The sequence below is a fragment of the Chanodichthys erythropterus genome, chromosome 21, assembly GCF_024489055.1.
Source record: "Chanodichthys erythropterus isolate Z2021 chromosome 21, ASM2448905v1, whole genome shotgun sequence".
In the NCBI taxonomy this organism is placed as follows: Eukaryota; Metazoa; Chordata; class Actinopteri; order Cypriniformes; family Xenocyprididae; genus Chanodichthys; species Chanodichthys erythropterus.
In genome coordinates, this window is record NC_090241.1 from 2,250,777 (window position 1) to 2,274,538 (window position 23,762).

Here is a 23,762-nt window from a genome sequence, read left to right on the forward strand (position 1 = left end):
TCACCCAAAGACCTCACTTGTTTCATTACTGGATAAATCCGCATTTTTTAAATATGTTGAATGAATGATTCAATGCATTTTTAACAAAGATTTGTCACCTAATGGTGTAACATTTACTTTGTTTTGATCACTACTGTAGACATCATTGTTTATATCCAAACTATAAACGTGGTTGAAAAGTCTGTTTCATACCATGACAACGGCTCTCTCTGGATCAGCAGCAGCTCCAGCGCAGATCTGGTTTTAACAGACAACCGAATCATTGTCATTTAGGAATAAGATCACATGGGCAATTGAATTGAGATAGTGAGATAGATAATTAATCTTCGAGATATATAATTAATATTTAAATGATTAATCATGCTGCTCTAGTCTGCGGTAAAATGTTTACGTCAGTCTCTCTCTGTGTGCAGATACCAGTCTGGGAGATTCTGTGTGCTCCAGTCCTAGTATATCCAGTACCACCAGTCCAAAGATGGATCCGCCCCCATCGCCCCACGCCAACCGCAAAAAACATAGGAGAAAGAAGAGTACCAGTAACTTCAAGGTGGACGGTTTCTCTGGAGCTGCAGAAGGTACTTCCTGTCTTTGGCCCTACTCCATCTGTCTGCTTCTCTTCTGGTCAGATCTCTGCTGTACATCTTTTGGTCTGCACATTCAGCCACGGTCATAAGAACTGTAATGCACTGGTTCTTAAATGGTCTTAAACATTCTCCCGTGTCTTTGGCTGAGCTTCTGCGGTGACATTGATATTTTACAGGGAGAGTAAAATGATGGTGAGTGTGAGAAATCACTGCACACAAGTCCACGCTGAAATGGATTTTAAAATCTATTTAAAGGATTAGTTCACATCAGAATTAAAATTTCCTGATAATTTACTCACCCCCATGTCATCCAAGATGTTTGTCTTTCTTTCTTTAGTCGAGAAGAAAATTAAAACATTCCAGGATTTTTCTCCATATAGTGGACTTCACTGGGGTTCAACGGGTTGAAGGTCCAAATGTCAGTTTCAGTGCAGCTTCAAAGAGCTTTAAACGATACCAGGTGAGGAATAAGAGTCTTATCTAGAGAAACCATCGCTCATTTACTAAAAAAAATAAAATATATGTACTATATACCACCAATGTACCACAAATGCTCATCTTGCACTGCTCTGTGATGCTCCACGCATTACGTAATCATGAAGTCCACTATATGGAGAAAAATCCTGGAATGTTTTCCTCAAAAACCTTCATTTCTTTTCGACTGAAGAAAAAAAGACATGAACATCTTGGATAACATGGGGGTGAGTAAATTATCAGGAAATTTTAATTCTGAAGTGAACTAATCCTTTAAACCTGGAAACAAATGGAAAATTTCTAGGTCAATAATCAAATTAGTATTGGCAGGATGCCAAAATTTCAGTAGTCAGTAACAGTACCTGAGAAATTTAATGAGTAAAAACTAATTTGCATTGACACGCTATTTGACTATTTTACTTTTTTTTTTTTTTTTACAATTTAAAAGTTAATCATTATAAATAAATATTAATTAAAATAAATGCATGTAGCCTTCAATTGTTTTTGTTTGTGTGTAAGCATTGCTTGAAAACAAGTAAAGACAAGTTAAAAGTCATTGATAAAATTAACAAATTTATTAAAGCTACTCTAAAGCTATCCAGGCAAGAAACGTGACTGGTTTCATTTCGAATTATTTCATTGAAGCTATTTTAATATAAAATTATTGGTTCTGTGTGTCCTTTTGACATCACTAAGTTAAATATAAGTCATTTTAATTTGTGAAATTGACCACGTGAACTCCTTTATACAATCGGTCAGATATTCAGCTTGCTCTTAGCAACATTTCTTAAATTACGCTGAAGAACATAATCATCAATTTTTACAAAACATGGAGTTCATGCAGTTTGAATACTGCTGTCATAAAAGCAAAACGGGGTTAATTCATATACTTTTCACTCAAATGACATGCACATGAGAATCATTTTCACATGCAGACCGTTTGTACAGTACCAGCATGTATAAAAGCACATATGCTGCATACACTGCTGCTGTCACACACACACACACACACACACCGTCATGCAGTGAAGTTCTGTGAACAGATGTTTCTGAGCAGCAGATGTGTAATATGTTTCCTGCTGTCAGTATGGATCAGACAGCTGACAGGCCTGCATGGAGCTAGAGAAATATGCTGAGTGATTATTACACACTCACACAGACAAGCCGGTTAAACGCCGTCTGTCACTCACACACACACACACTCCACTCATCACTGCAGCCACCATTCTGACACGCTGTATAGTTATTTGTATTTATTTAGCTAAAATTGAAGCTTAAAGTGATTTAATTAACATTGTATATAATTTAGGTTAATTTACAACTGGAAATCATCTGAAAATCACATATTAAGGCTTAAATTACCATTCTGAAATATACAAAATATTCACAAAAAATTTTTTTTCATCAAAAGTATCTAATGCCAAACTTGTATTAACTTTTCAAAGAAGATTTAGATACTTAAATGACCCTTTAAAAAATGCTATAATATTTAGGAGTCTCGTGATATGCCTCGTTACATTTTCTAAATCATATAGTGCATGTTTTTCTACACTACACAGTTTACTGTAAGTAGTTCATAACCTCTTGACAGGGCGTGAATACAGTTCTGAAGTGTTGTAAGGTCATCTGTGTGTGTGTGAGAGAGACAGTGAGCATGTAGGAATGATGGATGAGTGTGTGTCCGCTCAGAGAGTGTGTGATTAATTAGACTGGGCTTGTGTGGGTGGCCGCGGCCTCTTGAGAGCGGAGCATCGGTGCTTGTTTAAAATGTTTCCAATCAACCCTTATTGATCCTCTCCCAAAGGAGGCCAATATATTGTCAGTGAGGGAAGAGTGTGTGTGCATACATCCATGTGTCATGTGCTACAGTATTTGCATCAGAATAATATTTCTATTTATTGTGTCTCTGAAAGTACATATATTTATGCATTCAGTTGCTTTAGACTAGGGTGTTGTGACTCAAAAATGGGCCACAGGTCTGTTCGGATGGTGGACAGAACAAAAGAACAATGCTAGATCCAAAGTGATACTGATCTTATACTTGTGTAAAGATACGATAGCAAAAATTTATATGCATCAGACAGAATTTTGGTGCAAATTAAGTAAAATTAGACACATGCTAACATGGATAGGTTGCATGACAGGTTTTAAACTAATTACAATGCAACCACAATGTGCTTTAAGTACTGAATGATTATTTATATTTTTATTATAAAATAAATTATTAAATTGCATACACTACCATTCAAATGTGTGGGGTCATATATAAATATATTTATACTGTTACAAACAATTTCAAATAAAATAAACCTTATGTTCATCAAGCATTGTGGTTTCCACCAAAAACGACTGTTTTCAACATTGTTAATAATCATAAATGTTTCTTGAGCAGCAAAACCAGCATATTAGAATGATTTTTGAAGCATCATGTGACACTGAAGACTGGAGTAATGATGCTGAAAATTCAGAATATTCACAGGGATAAATAAGTTTCAAAATATATTAAAGTACATGACTATTTTAAATTGTAATAATTCACAATATCACTCCTTTTATTATATTTTTCCTCAAATAAACTTAGCCTTGGTGAGCATAAGAGACTAATTAAAAAACATTTAAAAAATCTCACCAACTCTCAAACTTCTGAACAGTATGTTAATATGTTAAAACAGTTGTATGTTAATATGCACAATAATTTTTTTGGCTTAATTTTATTATTATTATTATAATTATTATTATTATTACTGTGTTGGGTTGCCTTTTGATATCCAATGCAAAACCAGTTGACGTTAACATTTGAGAGTTTTGAGACACCATATGTTCACTTAATTCTCTCTATGGTGCCACCATGTGGTCATGGAAGAGTGGAATCATGGGAAATGATGCCCCTGATAGTCCTTAGATTGTAGTAAGCAGATACATGAACATTGTTCCAAGATTATATTCAGTCTTTGATAAATCTCTAAACCTCTCGTTTTAATTTCCAAACGTATCGTATCTGGAGTTCCTTAAAAAAGAATGCAAAAATTAACAAAAAAACAAAACAAAACAAACATTGTTGATGAATCTGTTTATTATGAGTGATTATTATCATTGTATCATGAAAATATTTTCTATGTCTTCCTCTACTGTGGCGAACCACATTTAATATTTGCAAATTTAACATTCAGGAAGAGGATTTTTCTGGATTGAAACAAAGAGATTTTTCTTGTCCGTTCTGACCTGTAGGGGTCTTCTGTGAGAAATCGGGTTGCATTAATGTACCTCACTCACCCCTTCTTTATTTCTCGCCATCACTATCTTTCTTTCACTCTTTACTCGTTCTCCCTCCCCTTTTACTTTTTCCTAACCCTGGAGAGCCACTTTGTCTTGCCCTGATTCACGTTTTTTGAAAAGGTTGAACGTTGTGAGACGCCGCCCGGGCCTCTTCCCCAGCCCCCATTCGTCAGGCAGGCACTTAAGTGAAATATTATAAATAATCTACAGTATTGAAATCTTTTATCAGCTGTGTCACTTTCATTATTCAATAAGCGATTAGTAACAGTCTCCCAATTTAGCCATTAAGCACTTGTGCGTGGGGCCGGGGAGTGCTGTCACACCGCGGGCCTGCTGAGGGATAAGGCTGTCAGCTCCTCTGTTATTCATGAGCTCCACCGGCCAGGTATAGTTTTTTATATAACACACACTGTCACGGTCAGGTACTACACACACACACACACACATGTACATGCACTCTGACGGCAAGGTGCTGCTTGAACAGTGAGTTTGGCTTACATCTCATGTGACACAAAACCAGGTCAAAACACGTTTGGTTCATATTTCACTCCAAAGTCGGTGATATGTGACCCTGGACCATAAAACCAGTCATAAGGGTCAATTTTTGAAATTGAGATTTATAAATCATCTGAAAGCTGAATAAATAAGCTTTCCAATAAATAAATAAACTTTTGTTATTGTTTTTGTGGCTTTATATAGCTATGGTCAGACACTTGCACATGTCATTATATTATTAATATTTTCTGAAAATCAAGAGGTTTTTGACCAGCGAATGACAGATTTTGAAACCGCCAGTAAGTGCAACGCATTACGTTTTCATCATCGTACAAAATCTCATGATGCAAAAGATGAAGCGCTATACACAGGATATTTAAAACGGTATGTTTCAACTAGATGGCAAAAACTAAGAATATTCTCCACTTTTCAAATACAAACAACGTTAGCCTTTATGGATGTAGTGTTTCTTGAGTAAAGAAAATGCTGTACTTACTTGAACATCAGTTCATTATTCTTGCATTGCAAACAAGCAGAGATCTCGGACTCCAAACTGTGGCTGCGTCCGAAATCGCATACTTCCCTACTATATAGTATGCGAAAAACAGTATGCGAGGTGAGTAGTATGTCCGAATTCATAGTATTCGAAAAATAGTAAGCGAGAAGTACCCGGATGACCTACTGCTTCCGCCCGAATTCTGTAGTAGGCATTCGATGGACGCTGCGCTATCCCGTGATGCCACAGGAGAGGATTCTTCATAATTCAAAAATGGCGGAAAGCGGCGATATACAGCTCATTCAAGTCCTTAAGTACCTCAGGGAAAAACTGTGTTTATTGTGGTTAAATTGCACTTGTTTAACATAATGTAAGTAAACGGCTGACTTATTGAAAGTTTAAACAATGTAATGAGAAGATTAAGAGTTGGCTGTAAAAAGATGTTTAATCATTATTACTGACAGCACATCAAGCTAACCAAAAGGTCGAGATAACGTTACATCCGCTTGTTAACACTGTTTTATTTAACGGAGACGTTCGTTGTTAAGCAGTTTAATGAGATTAGGAAACTTAACGGACAGCAACATTCAGGCAGCAGTAGTTTATAGGGCTCACAGTTTGTAGTTTGTAGTTTTTTTTTGAATATGTATATTATTATCATTGTATTTATTTGTATATATTGTATATAATATTTAGGCCATGTTGTGCATTTCTCTCGCCCTCTCTGTCTATCTACACACTATATAATGTATTCAAGTTTGTTTATTGATTCATGTCTTTTGTTTCTCGTGTATTTTTATATGCATTCATTTTAACAATAAATTGCTTAATTTCGTTGCTTCAAATCAGCGTCTGTCGTGATATTCACAGATGTATTTTTATTCTGAGGTAAAATTTCCTAGCTAAATAGGTGATTATACTTTGACATATTTAAATTTGCGTGGCTATCACCAGACCAAGCTCAATTTAAAATTGAACATTGGTCTGGGGAGTCTGTATGTATTTTCTACTGCACAAGAGGCGTGATCAACGAGCATTATTCATGCAATAGGTTGTTTGCCAATCACGTGGTTCTGGTGACGCGAGAAAGTCCGGTGGAGGGCAAGCAGTGAAAATTAGAATGGAAGAGATGGGGAAAAGTCCTTTCTTTGCTGGTTTAGAAAGGTATAAACACAAAATGACAACATATGTTGGACGCAATCCTTATGCTATGAAGAGGAGCGACTTTTCCGCTGAATTAAAAGACTTTCCTGCCATCGAGGAGGCAGATATAGAGGATGTGAAGCTCCCGTCACGGCGTGTTCAGTTCTAGTCTGGGTTTGTTTTTATCGCGCTGCCTTTCTACTAGTGAAGTTAGAGCAATATTTTGATTTTCTGTCGTGATTGTGAAAAATGTCGCTATTGTTGGTCATTTATGCTGAATCGGGAATTGTAATAGGAACTTACGATATCCTTTGTGGAAAAAAGGACGGTAATACATTTTCGCCTTGGTTGAGAAGGTGAGGAAAGACGACTAGCAAATGTAATAATGTCACTAAATAAACCCACTGCCTTTCACTCAAAATAATCACATACTTTGCTGAGTTTTGTATTTGGTTTTTGTGTAATAATTAACATTGTTTTAGAGTATGATCACTCGACTTGTGAATGATTATAACTTGCACACAGCCACTTCAAAACTGTTCATGAGCTTCAATGGGTTTGATTTTGGTTCCATTGGTTGAAATAAATACAAAAATACAGCGTGTCTGTGTCCTGAACGTGTCCGATTCTCCTCCGTGGTCCGTGGGAAAGTGAATATTTACAAAAACAACATTTAAACTAGTTCCATTTACACGCTTCCAACAAATAAATGGATCGACTTCTGTCAGCTTGTTAAACACATTTATTTTATTTGGACATTTTCTCCATACGATGGCTGAAGCAGCAGCGCGTGACTCTGTTCTCATGGTAACCAGATCAACATTGTGAACAGAATACTACAAAACTAAAGTGAAAATACCAACTTATAATGAAATAGGATAAAATATCTTCTCCTCCCTGCAAACGATAGCATGAATGTGAATATTTAACCAAGTCAAAAAGGTAAGCAAGTATCCATATTCATTTACATTAAGTATCATCAGAAGCAAAACGCCATAAAAGGCGACAACTTTTACAATAAAATAACGAAATAAGTTATAAAAAAAATGGTATAAGTTATGTAAACGATATAAACACCTTCTGGGTTCTCGGTTTTATCGATTTGAGCAACCATAAACGACGCAAAACATGCGAATTTTGAGTTTTTGATAGGATTCCTATATAGAAACATCACTCCCTGCCCTCCAGACTCATTCGTGCTGCTGCTGTGACGTCATGTGCAAACAACCTATTGGATAGTCCTTCAACCAATTAGATCAACGATCCGGGTGACGTACTTTGCAGAGCGACGCGAAAACTCCAGACAGGTTTAGTTTGTAGCATTGATCAGCAGTTTGCAGAAGCAGCAATGGCATCGAGTGATTTTTGCAGGTTGTGCAAAAAAAACATGAAAGTGAGTGGTGTTTACACCCAATCAAGTGATTTGTTTGCTAAACTAAAGTCAATCAGCATCGTCGAGATGTTAAAAGGAATTGGATTGACGGTCGTGCTTGCCGTCGCTTCTCTATCGCCATCGTGTTATACCCGCCAATAGCGAGCAAGGTGGATAAGCCAGTCTGTGATTGGTTCCCGCAAAAGTGTAACAGAAGCAGTAGAAATGTATGTACGGGTTTCCAGACTGAGTTGCCGGGCGAAATCAAATCGCCGGGCTGGGTTTACCCAGTCTAGGTTGTAACTGTTTTAGGAGTATCATTTTAGAAATGTGTCCCTGAACGCACACAATCTTAAATGTGCTGGTAGATCATCAGCGGATGTCACAGGGTCTTTCTATAATTTTAGCTCACCTGCTCTTCTCCTTTCTCCGAAACAAAGTCTCCTCACATTCCTCTTTCATCCCCCTACACATCCACACAAAGATCAATCGATCCCAGCATGCCGTTCATTTTTACACTCCTCGCATCCCCCCACAGCGGGCTGCCGAGAGCTCACCTCTCAAATGGCAAACTTACTGCTCGGACGATCACAGTTTATCAATTACCGCTGAGCTGTAGGGCCCTAAGTGGCCCTTGTTAAGTAATTACTACGTTTGATGCGAGCAGGAGAATGCGAGAGCCTTTGAAACCGGATCAGGCAGTCGGCGTGGGTTCTGCACTGCACAGGGACAGCGGGAGGCTCATGAATGCCTTGATGGTCGCACAAAGAGATGGATACCTCAGGAAGGCGATACGTTTTAAGAAGCAGCCAGAAAGAGAAAGACATTCCAGAGGATAGCAGGGCCTCACAGGTGTCCTCAGCTGGAATCGGTCTGGCACGTGGCTGCAACGTTTAATTAAAGCATTCTGCAGGTGAACGGCTCTGCGCTATTACTCTCAGGAACAAAGTGAAGATGGTCTTATGGCTTCCTAATGGTATGGAAAAAAGGACCATTCACCATCTTGAGCCGAAAGTTGCTGTCTGTGATCAACAAAAGCCATTTTGAAGTGTCTTTTAAGACCTGCAAATGAGAGCGAGACATGTTAAGAGCAGACATTCATGGAATTTATGTTATTAGAAGGCGAAGAATGGTTTTCATGGGGCACCAAGCGTGGCACGTAGACGATAAGATATACAGATTTTACAGAGTCTATTGAGTGGAAAATAGCTTGATGCTGGGTACACGTTATTGTAGTGTTTGCTTCTGATGCCGTGCACATGGAAGGGACTGGATGGGATTGTTTTTTGCTTCCAGGATTACTGTTGTGTAACAAATGTCCCCTTTGGCCTAAGGGGAAAAGAGTGAGACTGCACTGAGCCGAACTGACTTCAGGTCAGTTGTCAGCACAGCTGGGAAATGAGCAGTTATTTAAAGAGACCAGATTAGACCTGTGTTAATACACAGTGATTTGCATTTTGCATATCACAATGATTTTAGTGTTTTCTTTAAGGGTGTTTCTTCTACATACACACTTATGTCCCATGGGTTAAATATTTTTTTATGAAAATTATTTGAGGTTTTAGCTTTTTCATTGCTATCTGGAAGTCACATTTATCTTTTTTAAATGCTTTTACTTCTTAAATAAATGTTTGTTTTATCCAGATTTGCAATCTTAAAATGAAAATCAGTAAAAATAAATGGATTTAAACAAAGAATTAAATAAAAATGTTTAAAAAATTCTACCAAAATGAACTTGTTTACTTTACCAAGAAGTTGACTTTATCAGTAAAAAATACTTTGAAGCATGAGATGAAATATCACATGTGAATAGAATATTTTTGTGTACATTTCCAATGTCTATTTTGACCAAAAAAAAGTTACAAAATGTTACTTAAACCATTCTATTTTTTATGTAACAGAATGCTATTAAAAGATTAGTTCACTTTAAAATGAAAATCACCCCAAGCTTTACTCTCCCTCAAGCCATCCTACTGTATATGACTTTCTTCTTTCTGATGAACACAGAGTTATATTAATACATTTCCTGATGCATCCAAGCTTTATAATGGCAGTGAATGGGGGCGAAGAAAGCGTAACACCGTCCAAGGCGGTCTGGCGGAAGCTAGATATTTTACTTTATATCTTGTTAAATATGGTTATTTTTCTTACACAAATGCATCGCTTCACTTCAGAAACCTTTATTAACCCCCCGGAGCCGTGTGAAGTAAGTTTATGATGGATGAATGCACTTTCTTGAGCTTCAAACTCACTCATTTCCCCCGTTCACTGCCATTATGAAGCTCAGATGCATCAGGATATTTATTAATATATCTCAGATTATGTTCATCAGAAAGAAGAAAGTCATATAGGATGGCTTGAGGGTGAGTAAAACTTGGTGTGATTTTCATTTGAAAGTGAACTAATCCTTTAAAGACAAAACATCATTTGATGTATTGGAATTGCACAGTGGTGAAATGTTAAGAAAAACCTAAAAGAATCATGTGATGTATTTGTATACTGTTGTTAGTGGAGAAATTAAACTAGTGTTCACGGGTCCGATTGATCCATAGTTGACAAAAACCCCACTGTTATTCTCTTTTAATCTCATCTTTCATTAAATACATAGATTTATCTTTATTTTTCACTTTGCATGATAACATGGACATAACCTGTTTTGTCTTGCAGTTTTCCACTCAAGCGGTGCATTATGCCTTTTTAAACTAATGCGATGTGTTTTCACCCCTGCTTCATACCCAGTGACTTCATTAGCTAATTAAAAATTCCTGTATAATTCTCATTTACACTTTTGACTGCTGACTGCAGTTCATCCTTTGTTTTTAACCCTGGCTTTCTCTGTGATTTATATTTCATTGCTGTGAAGCTTCCTGTCCATTTCCCCAAATATTTTTTTCCTTTTTGGCTGTTCTACTTTCTCCACTCCTGTCATTTGCTTTGTTTTCCATCTTTTTTTCTTTCTCTCCGCCTATTCCTGTGCCTGCCATCGGATGCAGCCAAACGTAGAGCGTGGAAACTAAATCGCGTCGGTAGTCTGCGCAACATTTACAGCAGTGCCTCCAACGCTGAAGGTAACTAGCTCCAGAAAACAGCGAGGGGGAAGTCAGTGTACCCCTCGTTTTTAGACAAGCCCCTCACACATACGGTGAGACCCTGTGTTTATGCTTTGTCCTTCATTACTCCTTGATGTTTTCCTCATCCCCGGAACACTCCCTGCACGCCACTTGCGTTTTTTAGAGCATGTAACGATTGTAAAGTCGTGCTTTGCTTCCATGATCGTGTTTTGTATGTGTGAAAGTTTTGATGATTTAGTGATTGTAAATTGGATGATTTTGGTCTCTTGTGGGAGGTCACATGTAAGCTTTGGCTCCTCCTCTTCACACGCCCTCTTTCCCATGACTCCACCCCTCCTCTGCTTTATTTATTTGTTCACATTTTTCCCTGGATGTGAATAACTCCTATAATATTTGCCAGGTTATTAATGCTGGATGCTTGAAAGGGGAGGGGATAATATGGGAATTAATGACCTGTGTCACAAAGCAATACTGTGTGCTTTGACATTTCGCTCGGTTAATTTGTGTTTCCAACCATTCAACACTTCCACTGTACCCCCGAGCACTAACGTCCGGGCCGCGTTGAGGTAACCCCCACCCTGGCCTGCCTCATTTCTGTGCATGCAGCATCTTTGCTTTCAAAGTTGATTGTGTGCCATTTGTCGGTAAAGGTTGCCTGTGTCAGAGTTCACAGATTTCCTTGCCTCCGCAATATGCCTGAACATCAAACCACAAGAATAGAAAAGCGCGGAAATGATTGGATGCTTTCGGTCTAAATTGCACAAAATGTAATTATTGCCATATTAGTAGCTTGTGGAATATGGAGATCAGTACCAGACACCAGATGAATGATCGCTGCCCCATTTTGAAGTTTAAGGGCGAAATAGAGGGGAGGGGTGGCTGCCTGATGCCCTGTCATCACAGTTTTTGTGCTACACAATTGTTTTCTTATTAATTGTGTGCTAAGGGGAGGAGGCGGAGCCAATCTTCATATTTGCCTCTGAATATCGTCTTTCTGCATTGTTGCTTTTCATAATTGTCAAATACCGCCCTCTCCCCAACAGCACTGCAATTTAATTAGGGTGAGAACATTGCTGCTGACCCCAGAGGGCCCGGTGCCTTTGAAGGGTGGGTCCAATCTAGGCTGGGATGCTCCAGTGATCCCACCAACCCCCAAACCTTGCAAATTTTAATAAAAAAAAAAACTTAAAATGAATAAATAATAGGCCCAGACTCCCCAGACACTTTTTTGTTGATGTTTTGAGTTTGACTTTTGCTGTAAATCAGCAAATTATCTAATGTCTGCTTGTTCCTTTGATCCAGAACAGGAAAGATCCCTTTCCTACACTCTAAAAACATGCTGGGTTGAAAATGGACAAACCCAGCAATTGGGTTGTTTTAACCCAGTGGTTGGGTTAAATGTTTGCCTATTGTGCTGGGTAGTTTTATTTAACTCGATTATTGTTTAAAAAGTACTGTATTGCTTGCGTAAAATGAACCCAAAATATATTGGAAATCAACATGTGTTAATGTTTAATGAATAATATTTAAACAATAAGCATTCTTATTAATAAATGTTCACCTTTTGATTATTATTGTTGCCTCTAGTAACTGTGTCTGATTTTTCATTTCCAACTTATTTTGGGTTCATTTTAAGCCAGACATATAGTCATTTTTGAACGATAGTTGAGTTAAATAAAACTACCCAGCACGTTGGGCAAACATTTAGACATGCCGGGTTTGTCCATTTTCAACCCAACTTGGGTTGTTTTTAACCCAGTGTTTTTAGAGTGTACAGTTCCTTTTTCTGAGGCTGGAGGACGGATAGGTTCAAGCATGTCTTTATATGGGAGGAATTTTGGGATTTAAACACAAGGCTCTTTTACAGCAGTGAGGGTGGCTCATGGCCCTGCGGGACCTTTAATATGACTTGTATGATAGGAGTTTAATTAGGCCTCTGATTGACTGAAGGAGAGGAAATGGTGTGGCTGCACAGATTTCCTACTGATTAAACTTGTGAAATGGCCTCACAGGGAGATGATTTGAAAGCCGGAAGAGAAGCCTCATAGACAAATTGGTTTGAAGGCTTATTTAGGGGAAGGAGAACAAATAAGCTGTGAATACAATTGATAAATGCATTTTAAACTTGCATTCAGCAAAATGACTGACTCACAGAGCCACATGAAGTCTGGTCCACATTAAAGGCCCCAAAATACTTCAAGCAAAGTTCTTTTTCGTTCTTCGTTTAGGGGTAAAACGAAGTTCGAAATACATGAGCAGCGACATACTGTAATCGAACATCTGACACCGCCCACACTGCTGAGAGCGACGGTTATATGAATATGTAAAAATGTTGCGTGCTTTCCTCTCAGTAACAAAATAAACACGAGAACTGAGAAACTAGCAAGGATTGTTGGTAAAACTTTAGTATAGGGAACATGTATTCACTATTAACTACAACTTTTCCCTCAATAAACTCCTAAGTTACTGCTTATTAATAGTTAGTAAGGTAGTTAAGTTTAGGTATTGAGTAGGATTAAGAATGTAGAATAAGGTCATGCAGAATAAGGCATTAATGTGTGCTTAATAATTACTAATAAACAGCCAAAATTCTAGTAATATGCATGCTGATAAAGACCCTAAAATAAAGTGTTTCCGGACTTTTTTTAATAAAGCATAAGAAAAGCAACTGATCATGGCAACATGGATATGTTTGTTTGCAAGAGCTCTGTAATTCGGCACTCCAGTAAAGTCACATTGGGTCTCATTCATGAAACAAGAGCAAAACGAATTTTTGTGTAAATCGTGTGTAAAGTGGTTCTGGCGTACATTTTCGGATTCATTAAAATGTTCGTATTTTCCAAATGTTAGTTGGTACGAAAGAAATCTACACCTGCTCCCAGTCACGCGTAAATAGTGCGTTTAACATCCGAACGTTTTGCTCATTAATAAGTCTGCATTTTAATTCACCTTAATAAGGTACATATTTACAGCATTTTGAAAAAATATTATATATAGTAATTACATACGTTTTTACTTTTGTTGTGAGAGCCAGTAATAAGCTGCGTTCACGTCACCTTGTATTTACTGCTATCTTGAAATGACGTTATATTCGGAGCTGTTCACGTCCTTTTGGTCTTTGGACTGGAAATTATGCGTTTCCATGGCACCACTATCAAAGCCTAATAAATCAATCTACAGCGGTCAGGTGGTATAGTGGCCACATGTTACATGTGGGAGCTTTCAGAAAACTCCCAGCTTACAAACTGTAATTACGAACTACCAGGACGTGAACGCTTTTTACAAGCTAGAATCTTGTAACTACAGGAATTACGAGGCCGCGTGAACGCACCTATAGCATCTGCAAACGGAGCACTTTAATCAAATAATGAATTGATTTCAATAGGGCTGGGCAAACTATGGAACTTGTTTCCTATAAAATGGCCAAAATCCTTCATTTGGTGTCATAATATGATGCCCATATATAGTTGTCAGTCGGATTTAATGGGCGGGATTTATGGTAATTGAGAATGAACGTGCACGTGCGTCCCATTTACGACTGATTGGAATTCATTAACACACACACATTTCACTATCACTTCTGACGTTTACGGAGTATTTGTGAATCAGGAGGAGAGTTTTCGGGAAAGTCTGTTTACGCGCAAATCACTCACATATTTACTCGTATATTTACGAATGTTTCATGAATGAGACCCATTGTGTTTATATTATAACACTCTATAAAATAGATTGCTTAAAATCAAGCAGCTTTACTGTATTAAAAACAAAACAGTGTCAGTCTCTCATTTCATCAGAAGTATAACTTCGTACAACACTGTTCATGTTTTCACTCGCGGGTGTCTGACTTCTACGGACTCGAGAGGAGAAATGAACTGGAAAAGATTTTCCAAGTGAAAGAAGGCGGAGCCTCCACGCACTCCAACCTTGCGTAATGGCCACGGACCAATGGTAGTACGAATTTATTTTACTAGCCGAAGCGAACTTTTCCAAGCCATTTCGAACTTCTGAAATCAACTCAAAGGGGATTTCGTTTTCGGCCTTATTTTGTTCGAAATGAGGTCACAAGCCGTTTCGAATTTCCCAAATGAACTCCAAACGGACTTTGGTTCGCCCTGATTTTCGGCCTACGCTGTTGACGCCGTTCTGATGTAGAGCCCGGAAGCGCTGCACTGTGTTTACAACGTCAACAGCGTAGGAGAGCCAATCATATTGTTTTTAGAAAGTTCTAGGCATTTTTGTATAAAAAGCATCATGAGCATGCCATCTGAGGCTGAAATTAGTTAGGGATACCAGCCGTCTGTGGGGGATTAGATTGTTGGATGTATTCTAGAATAGAGAGTTTTCAGGTTTTTTCCTGTTCCCGTTCTCATTGGCCTGCATGGGTAGCATGGGTCTTTCCTCTTCATATGGCATTTTGGCCTTAGGGATGCCTCTTTAGTGTGCATATATGTGTGTGTGTGTGTGTGTGTGTGTGTGTGTGTGTGTGTGTGGTGGGGTATTACTTCCCTGATTACTACTTCATTATGTAATTGCCCCCTCTAGAGTAAATTATAAACAGAATGTGTAAAATGTGTGATCTCTTACTGGCTCAGATCGTGTTTCGGGGGGGGATCCCTTTGATTGTGACACACCAGCACATCTCATCAATGCAGGTTCTCTGTTCAAGCCATCTGCGTGCCCCTTCCATTGCTGTCCCCTCTGATCACCCAGTCAATGGCCTTTTGTTCCTAACACTTTCCAAATGTTGACCCTCATTTCTCTGGACTCAAACTACTGAGATAAACTCCTGAAAGGGGGCTCTCACTCTATCTCTCTCTCTCACTCATTCACTTACACACACATTTTCCTAATTGTCTCGTGATTGGCCCATTAACCTAACCAGGGCCCTGGATAGCAGATCCATATGTCACTTTGCCTAGGGAGTGTTGTGGACAGGGCCAGCAGCACGGTTGGAAAGATCGGGATTCTGGTCTGTAATTAGTGGCATATCCTGACCAGGGTCGTGGGGCAAGCCCTCCAGGTCAGGGGTTGTAGAGTGTGTCCCGCAGCTAACAGGTGCTCCACAGGGGCGAGAATCCTTCCTGGTGACTTTTATCCCATAACCGTACAACCAAAGTGTTTGTGTAAAATGTTCATAGTTGCAGTAGTTGCTTTAAAACAAACAAAAATATTCAAAATGACATGCATCACTTAATGTGAACATACTGTTTCTCTGTTTTCTCCCATCTGTTCTAGAACAAGAGGACAACTTTGAGTTCATCATTGTTTCTCTGACGGGACAGACCTGGAATTTTGAGGCCACGTCCTATGAGGAGCGTGACGCATGGGTTCAGGCCATTGAGAGCCAGATCCTAGCGAGCTTGCAGTCCTGCGAGAGCAGCAAACAGAAGGTAGAAAAACGGATTCAAAGCACTAAAACAGTGTGTATCACATATAGCTGTGATATAGACCAGGGGTTTTCAGACTTTTTCATGCCAAGGTCTCGCAAAAATCATGTTCCACTTGCAAGGGACCCCATCTTGTGGTATAGTACACCGATCAGGCATAACATTATGACCACTGACAGGAGAAGCGAATAATGGGCGGCCAAGGCTTATTGATGCATGTGGGGAGCGAAGGCTGGCCCATGTGGTCCGATCCAACAGACGAGCTCCTGTAGCTCAAATTGCTCAAGAAGTCAATGCTGGTTCTGATAGAAAGGTGTCAGAATACACAGTGCATCGGTTTGTTGCGTATGGAGCTGCATAGCTGCAGACCAGTCATGCTGACCCCTGTCCACCACCGAAAGAGCCAAAAGTGGACACTTGAGCATCAGAACTGGACCACGGAGCAATGGAAGAAGGTGGCCTGGTCTGATGAATCACGTTTTCTTTTACATCACGCGGATGGCCGGGTGCGTCGCTTACCTGGGGAACACATGGCACCAGGATGCACTATGGGAAGAAGGCAAGCCGGCGGAGGCAGTGTGATGCTTTGGGCAATGTTGGGTCCTACCATCCATGTTACTTTGACATGTACCACCTACCTAAGCATTGTTGCAGACCATGTACACCCTTTCATGGAAACGGTATTCCCTGGCGGCTGTGGCCTCTTTCAGCAGGATAATGCTCCTGCCACAAAGCAAAAATGGTTCAGGAATGGTTTGAGGAGCGACTTTGAGGTGTTGACTTCGCCTCCAAATTTTCCAGATCTCAATCGAATTGAGCATCTGTGGGATGTGCTGAAGAAACAAGTCCGATCCATGGAGGCTCCACCTGCAACTTACAGGACTTAAAGGATCTGCTGCTAACATCTTGGTGCAGATACCACAGCACACCTTCTGGACCTCAGTTTGAAAACCCCTGATTTAAATGATTGTAGTCAATGTTATTGCCTGACATCCTTTCTTATCAAAGAGCTGGTGTTTTATCAAGCACATAAGATAATTAAATTCCCAACCTTCCCTTCCTGTTACGTGGCTGAATATATAGATATGGCTATACAGTATGTATACCATGCATACATTCATGTATGCATTTTTAGATTGTAATTACTTTCATTCTAATTTTACCCTCTTGCAGTATTACATGCCTGTTTCGGAGCTACATTTTAACTCTGTGTTTATGCCTCAGGCCAGGGCAAATTGCATTTCCCTGGACTTTCTACAGAGTGCCTCTATTCTTTTTATTCACCTCCCCTCCTTTTCCTGCTCATTTTGGTGTTTTCAATGTTGCTGTGTAGTCAGAATTGTCTAATGATGCTTTATAATATGCTTCATGAGAGTCATTACCTTTGAAACAAACTTTAACTTACTTATGTGCCCACAGTCGCGTCTGAGTAGCCAATCAGAAGCCATCGCACTGCAGTCGGTCAGGAACATGAGAGGAAACACACGCTGTGTGGATTGTGAAGCTCAGAGTGAGTGTTGTTATAATTTGAGATCTTTGTGTACTTTTCATATTATGTACTGATCATTATATATTGGTCTGACTAAATGATGCAACATGCACAAAACGATCCTTCTATAAGGACAAAATAGGGTTACATATGCCATATATATACATGGTTATGCTGTATACATAAATGTATGGACTGTTTCATTTTTTCTGTCTCTCTTTATATGGCTTTTTCAGACCCTGACTGGGCCAGTCTGAACCTGGGGGCTTTGATCTGTATCGAATGTTCAGGCATTCATCGGAACCTGGGTACTCACCTGTCCCGCGTTCGCTCTTTGGACCTGGACGAGTGGCCTCTGGAGCTCATCAAGGTCATGTCTGCCATCGGCAATGAGCTGGCTAATAGTGTGTGGGAGGCCAATGCTCAAGGACGCCTAAAGCCTGCTCCTGATGCCAGCAGGTACACAATTACATTATTTCCACTGTCAAACAAATATGTGTATGAGATTACATACGCATCATGTTCTTAGCTGATATTTGTCATCCATCTCAATCTCCCTTATAGCATATGTGTGTGGAGTTCTGTGGAAAAACCTAAAATCAGATTTTTCCTTTTCCTTGCTCTTCCATCTTTAGCAGCGTAATTATCGGCAGAGAGGCTTTAGTCCCACCAGCCATCATAACAAATTAGTGCTGACTGCTGGCCGGCAAAATATCGACTTCCCATTCCACGCCGGCCTCATTAGTCACCTGAAGCACCTTTTAATTACTCCCCTCCTCTCTGAAAATCTTTCAATATGGATCCGCCATTTTCTGCCGTCCGTTGTCGATGTGCTAATGCGATTATAGTTCCTCATGTAGCTGTTTATTTATGTATGTTGAAGGCATGTGGCCCCCTGAGTGGGAAGAGGAGATTACAGAGAGGGTCAATATTATCTCAATTAACCTCAGTCACTGGACACAGTCATCTCTCTACTTACCCTCAATACTCCTGCTGAAATAGACGGAGTGTAATTCAGCACGATTCCCTCATGTTTTTGACTGGACCTGGCTTTTGCTTAGTGGCATCGATGTTTGATGTGCAATACATTTGTAGGCTAAGCAGACAAGATACATCTGAAGTAAATACATGCATTTTATGTACATCAACAATATTAGGAATAGGGTTGCAAAATTCCAGGAATTTTCAAAACTGGAAACTTTCCATGGGAATTAACGGGAATATATGGGAATTAATGGGAATAAACAGGGAATTTGCAAAATTGCAGGTAAGCCTATAACAGGGTACTTAAATGTAGTTGAAAAAAACATCTAGCTACATAATTTTGGTTAAAACAACCATATTTAATGCAATTTTAGTTTAATTTTTACCCTACACATTCCTCACACAGCACACTACTTACTGTAGGGCTATTGAGGCCACACCCCCTGCATGCACCCCAGTCCATAACATGCACATTTGATCAAAAATACAGAAAAAACTATAATATTGTGAAACATAACTACAATTAAAATAATGGTATAATAATTTATATACATAAAAATATTTACTCCTGTGATCAAAGCTGAATTTTCAGCATAATTTCTCCAGTCTTCAGTGTCACATGATGCTGATTTGATACTTATTTGTTATTATCATTGTTGGAAACAGTTGTTAACATATTAGAATGATTTCTGAAGTATCAAATCTTCAGAAATCATTCTAATATGCTAACACAACTGTTTCCAACAATGATAATAACAAATTCCCCAGGTTAAGTTCCTGTGGAAAGTTTCCGGAAATTCACCGGAAACTTTCCGCCCCTTTGCAACCCTAATTAGGAATATACAATATTCCTACAGTATTCCAATTATTTACTTGAAAAAGTCCCCTAAATAATGTTGAATATCATTTTCTTCAAAAATCACTTCAAAATCACTAATATATAAATCCTTTTTGAATTAATCGCAAATAACGCAAATAAATCACTGAAGCACATGAAATTGCATCATTAACATTATTTACATCACGCCATTAGATGAGCTTAGAAATCTGGATTTTATCACACTGAGCATCTTCAAGCACCTTTAACCCTTAAATGCATACCTCGGGTCTTTAGTGACCCGGGACGTCATTCACTATCCTCCTCCTCGTTAATTTTTTAAAGTTAGACATCAACCTTCTTGGTATTCCTCAATCAATTCATTATAAAGAATATAACAAGAAAAAAATCATAAAATTATAAAATAATGCCTATTTTTGTATTCATTTTTTGTAAAAATTGTTTAGGGTCACAAACGACCCGAGGTGTGTATGAGTGTATGTATATTTTTCCACACAATAATAATTTAATCTTTGATGACGGAATACGTGCAATTCACCTTTATTCCACAAGGTGGCAATGTCTGATACACAATGCTGAAGTGACGACTCATTTAGACAGAAAACGAAATAATAATAACAACATGAAATGGCTCAGCAATTTACTGCAAAACAAGTACAGAATCAAATATGACCGTAATTGTTACTGGATGGATCTTGTGAGGCTGTTAGCGATCAAAATATTGATTTTAAAGATCTTGAAAATTATATAGTTTTGAGAATACGTTTGAGATTGCAAATGAGCTCATATTCATGACCTCAAATTTACTGCTGCTGAATTTACTGTGAAATGAGCTCTGACGAGGACAGTGGTGATGGCATAAAACATCTGCACAAACGGAGCCCTTTCAAGTTCCAAAAGGTAACAAAATACGATTTATTTTATTCTTCTGTAATTGTTTCTCTAATATAAGAGGAGTTTTATATTATCACGACAGGTAGAGATCCTTCCGTGTTAGATATTGATCCGGGTCGATAACGACCCGATTATGTAAGAATGATTGGCTAAACAGTCATGCATTTAAGGGTTAATTCTATTATTCATCCCAGTGAGTTTCGCTTTGAAACACGAGCTCTGTCATATTCTGTGTTTGTTTCTGAAGAGCGTGAGCCCTCATGCATCTCGCTGTGTGAAATAAAGACTATACGGAACATCAGAACTTCCCACCACTGTATGGCCAGATGATAAAGCAAACCAGCGTCTTGCTAGTAAAGTTTGGATAGATGAGGATTGCAATCAAGGTAAAGACTATTGCGGTGAGTTACAGGAGTCGTACAGTAAGAACGCGTGATTTATGTTGATTATATTGATGTTGTGTATGTGCGCTCTCAACGCACTGATCGCACTTTGTATTTATGCACAGATATTTCAGTACATTCATGTTGTTTCCACACATATTCGGAATAATGTTTTGATTTTGATTTGTCATGTTTGTTGCTGTTTAGTAATTCAGAATGGATCCTGTACTGTAGTATATGCAGTCAGGTCAAAGTGGTTTTTGGCATCTCCATGTGGTCCTGTTTGGTATCGCAACTTGACTTGTCTAAAATGTAAACAAGCTCTCTGCTGTACACATACTGTACACTGTGAGTTATCTATTTTATTTTTGTCTTGGCTGCTTTTGGTGTGCATAAATTTCTCAATTATATGGACTCCTCCTTTTATCATTTGGTTATTTGGTGTCTCCAAGTGTCCTTTTTTGGAAAGACACCTAAATTTGTTTGCAGAAAATAGTTTTGTGAGAATCACCCTTCAATCTGATGGTTTACTTTGCTGGATAAAGTAAATGATGACAAAATTAAAGTGTTAAACAAGATAAATGCTGTATTCTTAATTCCACTATAATAAGTGTGCAATTAATTATGATCTCCCGCTAAGTGTCTTTACCATGTGCTAACATTGATAAATTAATCATTTGATACAATGCACTTATGTACATACATGTTTTTACATTGTACTTGTGTTATTATAATTACCTGCATGTAATTACAGCTATAATTACACCGTTGATCCTACCCATACCACTAAACCTGTCCCCAGCCTTACCCGTATCCACCTCAGTAGCAGCACAAGTGTTTTGCAATGCAACATGAACACAATAAGTACATTGTAACAAAAAAACTAAGATTTCTCTAGAAAATTCTTTTAAAATTGCATTGATCATAATAAGAAATGTATCTTGAGCACCAAATCTGAATAATATCTGAAGGATCATGTGGCACAAAAGACTGAGGTAATGGCTGCTGAAAATTCAGCTTTGATCACAGGAATAAATTACATTTTGAAATGTATTAGGGGGAAAAAAAGTATTATTATTATGAAAAGTACTATTATTATTTGATTATTTTTTTCATTATTTATATATATATATATATATATATATATATATATATATATATATATATATAATTAAATTATAAAAATATATTTTTAAAAAGTATATAATTTATTATCCTTTTTAATTGAATTCAGAATTGCATTTCTATCAGAATCTTACAAACTTCCTGCAGTTCCCTCATGGAACTCTAGGGGTTCATGAAGCCTAGTTGAGAAACCCGATAAAAGTCATAAAAACCTAATGAATAAATGTAAAATCACTGAGAATCGTGTAGAATTCGACTCACGTTTTAAAGACTACTTAGTCACCCCGTTATTGTGTGCGCATGTGATTTTGTCAGTGCTCTGTTGCGTGTAATTTGCTGCCTTCCCATCCTTCACTGGGCGTTTGAATTGATTTAGCTTGTAACCATCCAAATGACTTCAATCTGATTGGATAAAGCACATTTGACTGTAGCGAGTGTGTCAGATCTGAAAACAGAATGTAATTTAATGTATACTGTCTTTACTTGGAAAATGCCGTTTTGTTGACGTGATTTGCATTTGATTTGTGTGAATTTCATGGCTTTCTCGATTAGCATGTCTCAGCCTTGGGTCTGTTTGAAGCGCTGTCTTGTTGTCACTAAAAGCTGATGCTCAGCAAGCGTGTGTCCTGGTGAACGGCTCGGGCATTGGTGTGTGTGCGCTCTGCATCCAGGATTGGTGGCTGATAAATGAAAACCCTCCCTCGTGGTCTCTCAAGTGAGTAATAGAGCTCGAAATTTCATTTTGCAAGCGACTGATTTAATGATCCAAAGGGTAATTAATGGGCTGATTATCTTAATGTTAAATATGGCCAGCAGCAATTAGACTGACCTCCCGCCTGTCAAGGTCTGGGCTACTCTCGTCTTTCAATTAGGGGCCTGTTTGGGGGGTGTGAGCTGGAGGTAAGGGGGAAGAGACACGTTGTCTTCCACACCTCTTTCTCCACATGGATCATTCCTCGATCTGCAGGCTGGAATTATGTTTTGGAGTGATCACTCCCAGACAGCCCACCTGGATCCGACAAGAGAAGTAGTTTGCTGCTTTCAGCATCTCTCTCTTGCCCTTTTTTCTTCTTGACCCAGCTGTGTCTGTATGGTTTTGTTTAGCATTTAGCCTCTGCCTCTTCTCCCAGCTCTCACTGTTAATCGTCTTTTAAGAGAATGTCAAGAGTTGAATTAAAGGTGCTGCATGTTAGTTGTTCTAAAACTACACTTACTGATTTGGACATGTCTCCTCTTTCCAAAACCCCATCCTACAAGGATACAGTTGTATTTTAAGCGCTGTTTAACCACAGCGGCTGTCTTGAGGAAATTAAAAAATGCTGAGTTAAAAACAACCCAAGTTGGGTTGAAATTGGACAAACCCAGCAATTGGGTTGTAACCCAACTATTGTTTAAAAATGACTATATGTCTGGCTTAAAATGAACCCAAAATAGGCTGGAAATTAAAAATCAGACACATGATTACTAGACGAAACAATAATAATCAAAAAGGTGAACATTTATTAATAATCAATTTAATAAATGTTTGTTTAATTATTATTCATTAAACTTATTAATAAATGTCCATTTATTAAACATTGAATAAATGTTAATTTCTAACATATTTTGGGTTCATTTTAAGCAAGCAATACAGTCATTTTTAAACAACAGTTGAGTTAAATAAAACTGCCCAGCATGTTGGGCAAACATTTAACCCAACTGCTGGGTTAAAACAACCCAATCGCGGGAGTTAAAATAACCCATTCAGTGGG

At 38.4% G+C, this 23,762-nt stretch overlaps 1 protein-coding gene across 4 annotated transcripts in view; it reads left to right on the forward strand.

The window, feature by feature from the left end:
* agap1 (ArfGAP with GTPase domain, ankyrin repeat and PH domain 1) overlaps positions 1-23,762 on the forward strand; it is a 232,623-nt gene that overhangs the window by 183,618 nt on the left and 25,243 nt on the right. For all 4 annotated transcript variants that reach the window (XM_067373171.1, XM_067373172.1, XM_067373169.1 and 1 more), the window contains 4 exons: positions 414-575; positions 16,147-16,301; positions 17,718-17,808; positions 18,024-18,246. In XM_067373171.1, coding sequence (XP_067229272.1) covers positions 414-575; positions 16,147-16,301; positions 17,718-17,808; positions 18,024-18,246 — 631 coding nt within the window. The remainder of the gene's footprint in view (positions 1-413; positions 576-16,146; positions 16,302-17,717; positions 17,809-18,023; positions 18,247-23,762) is intronic.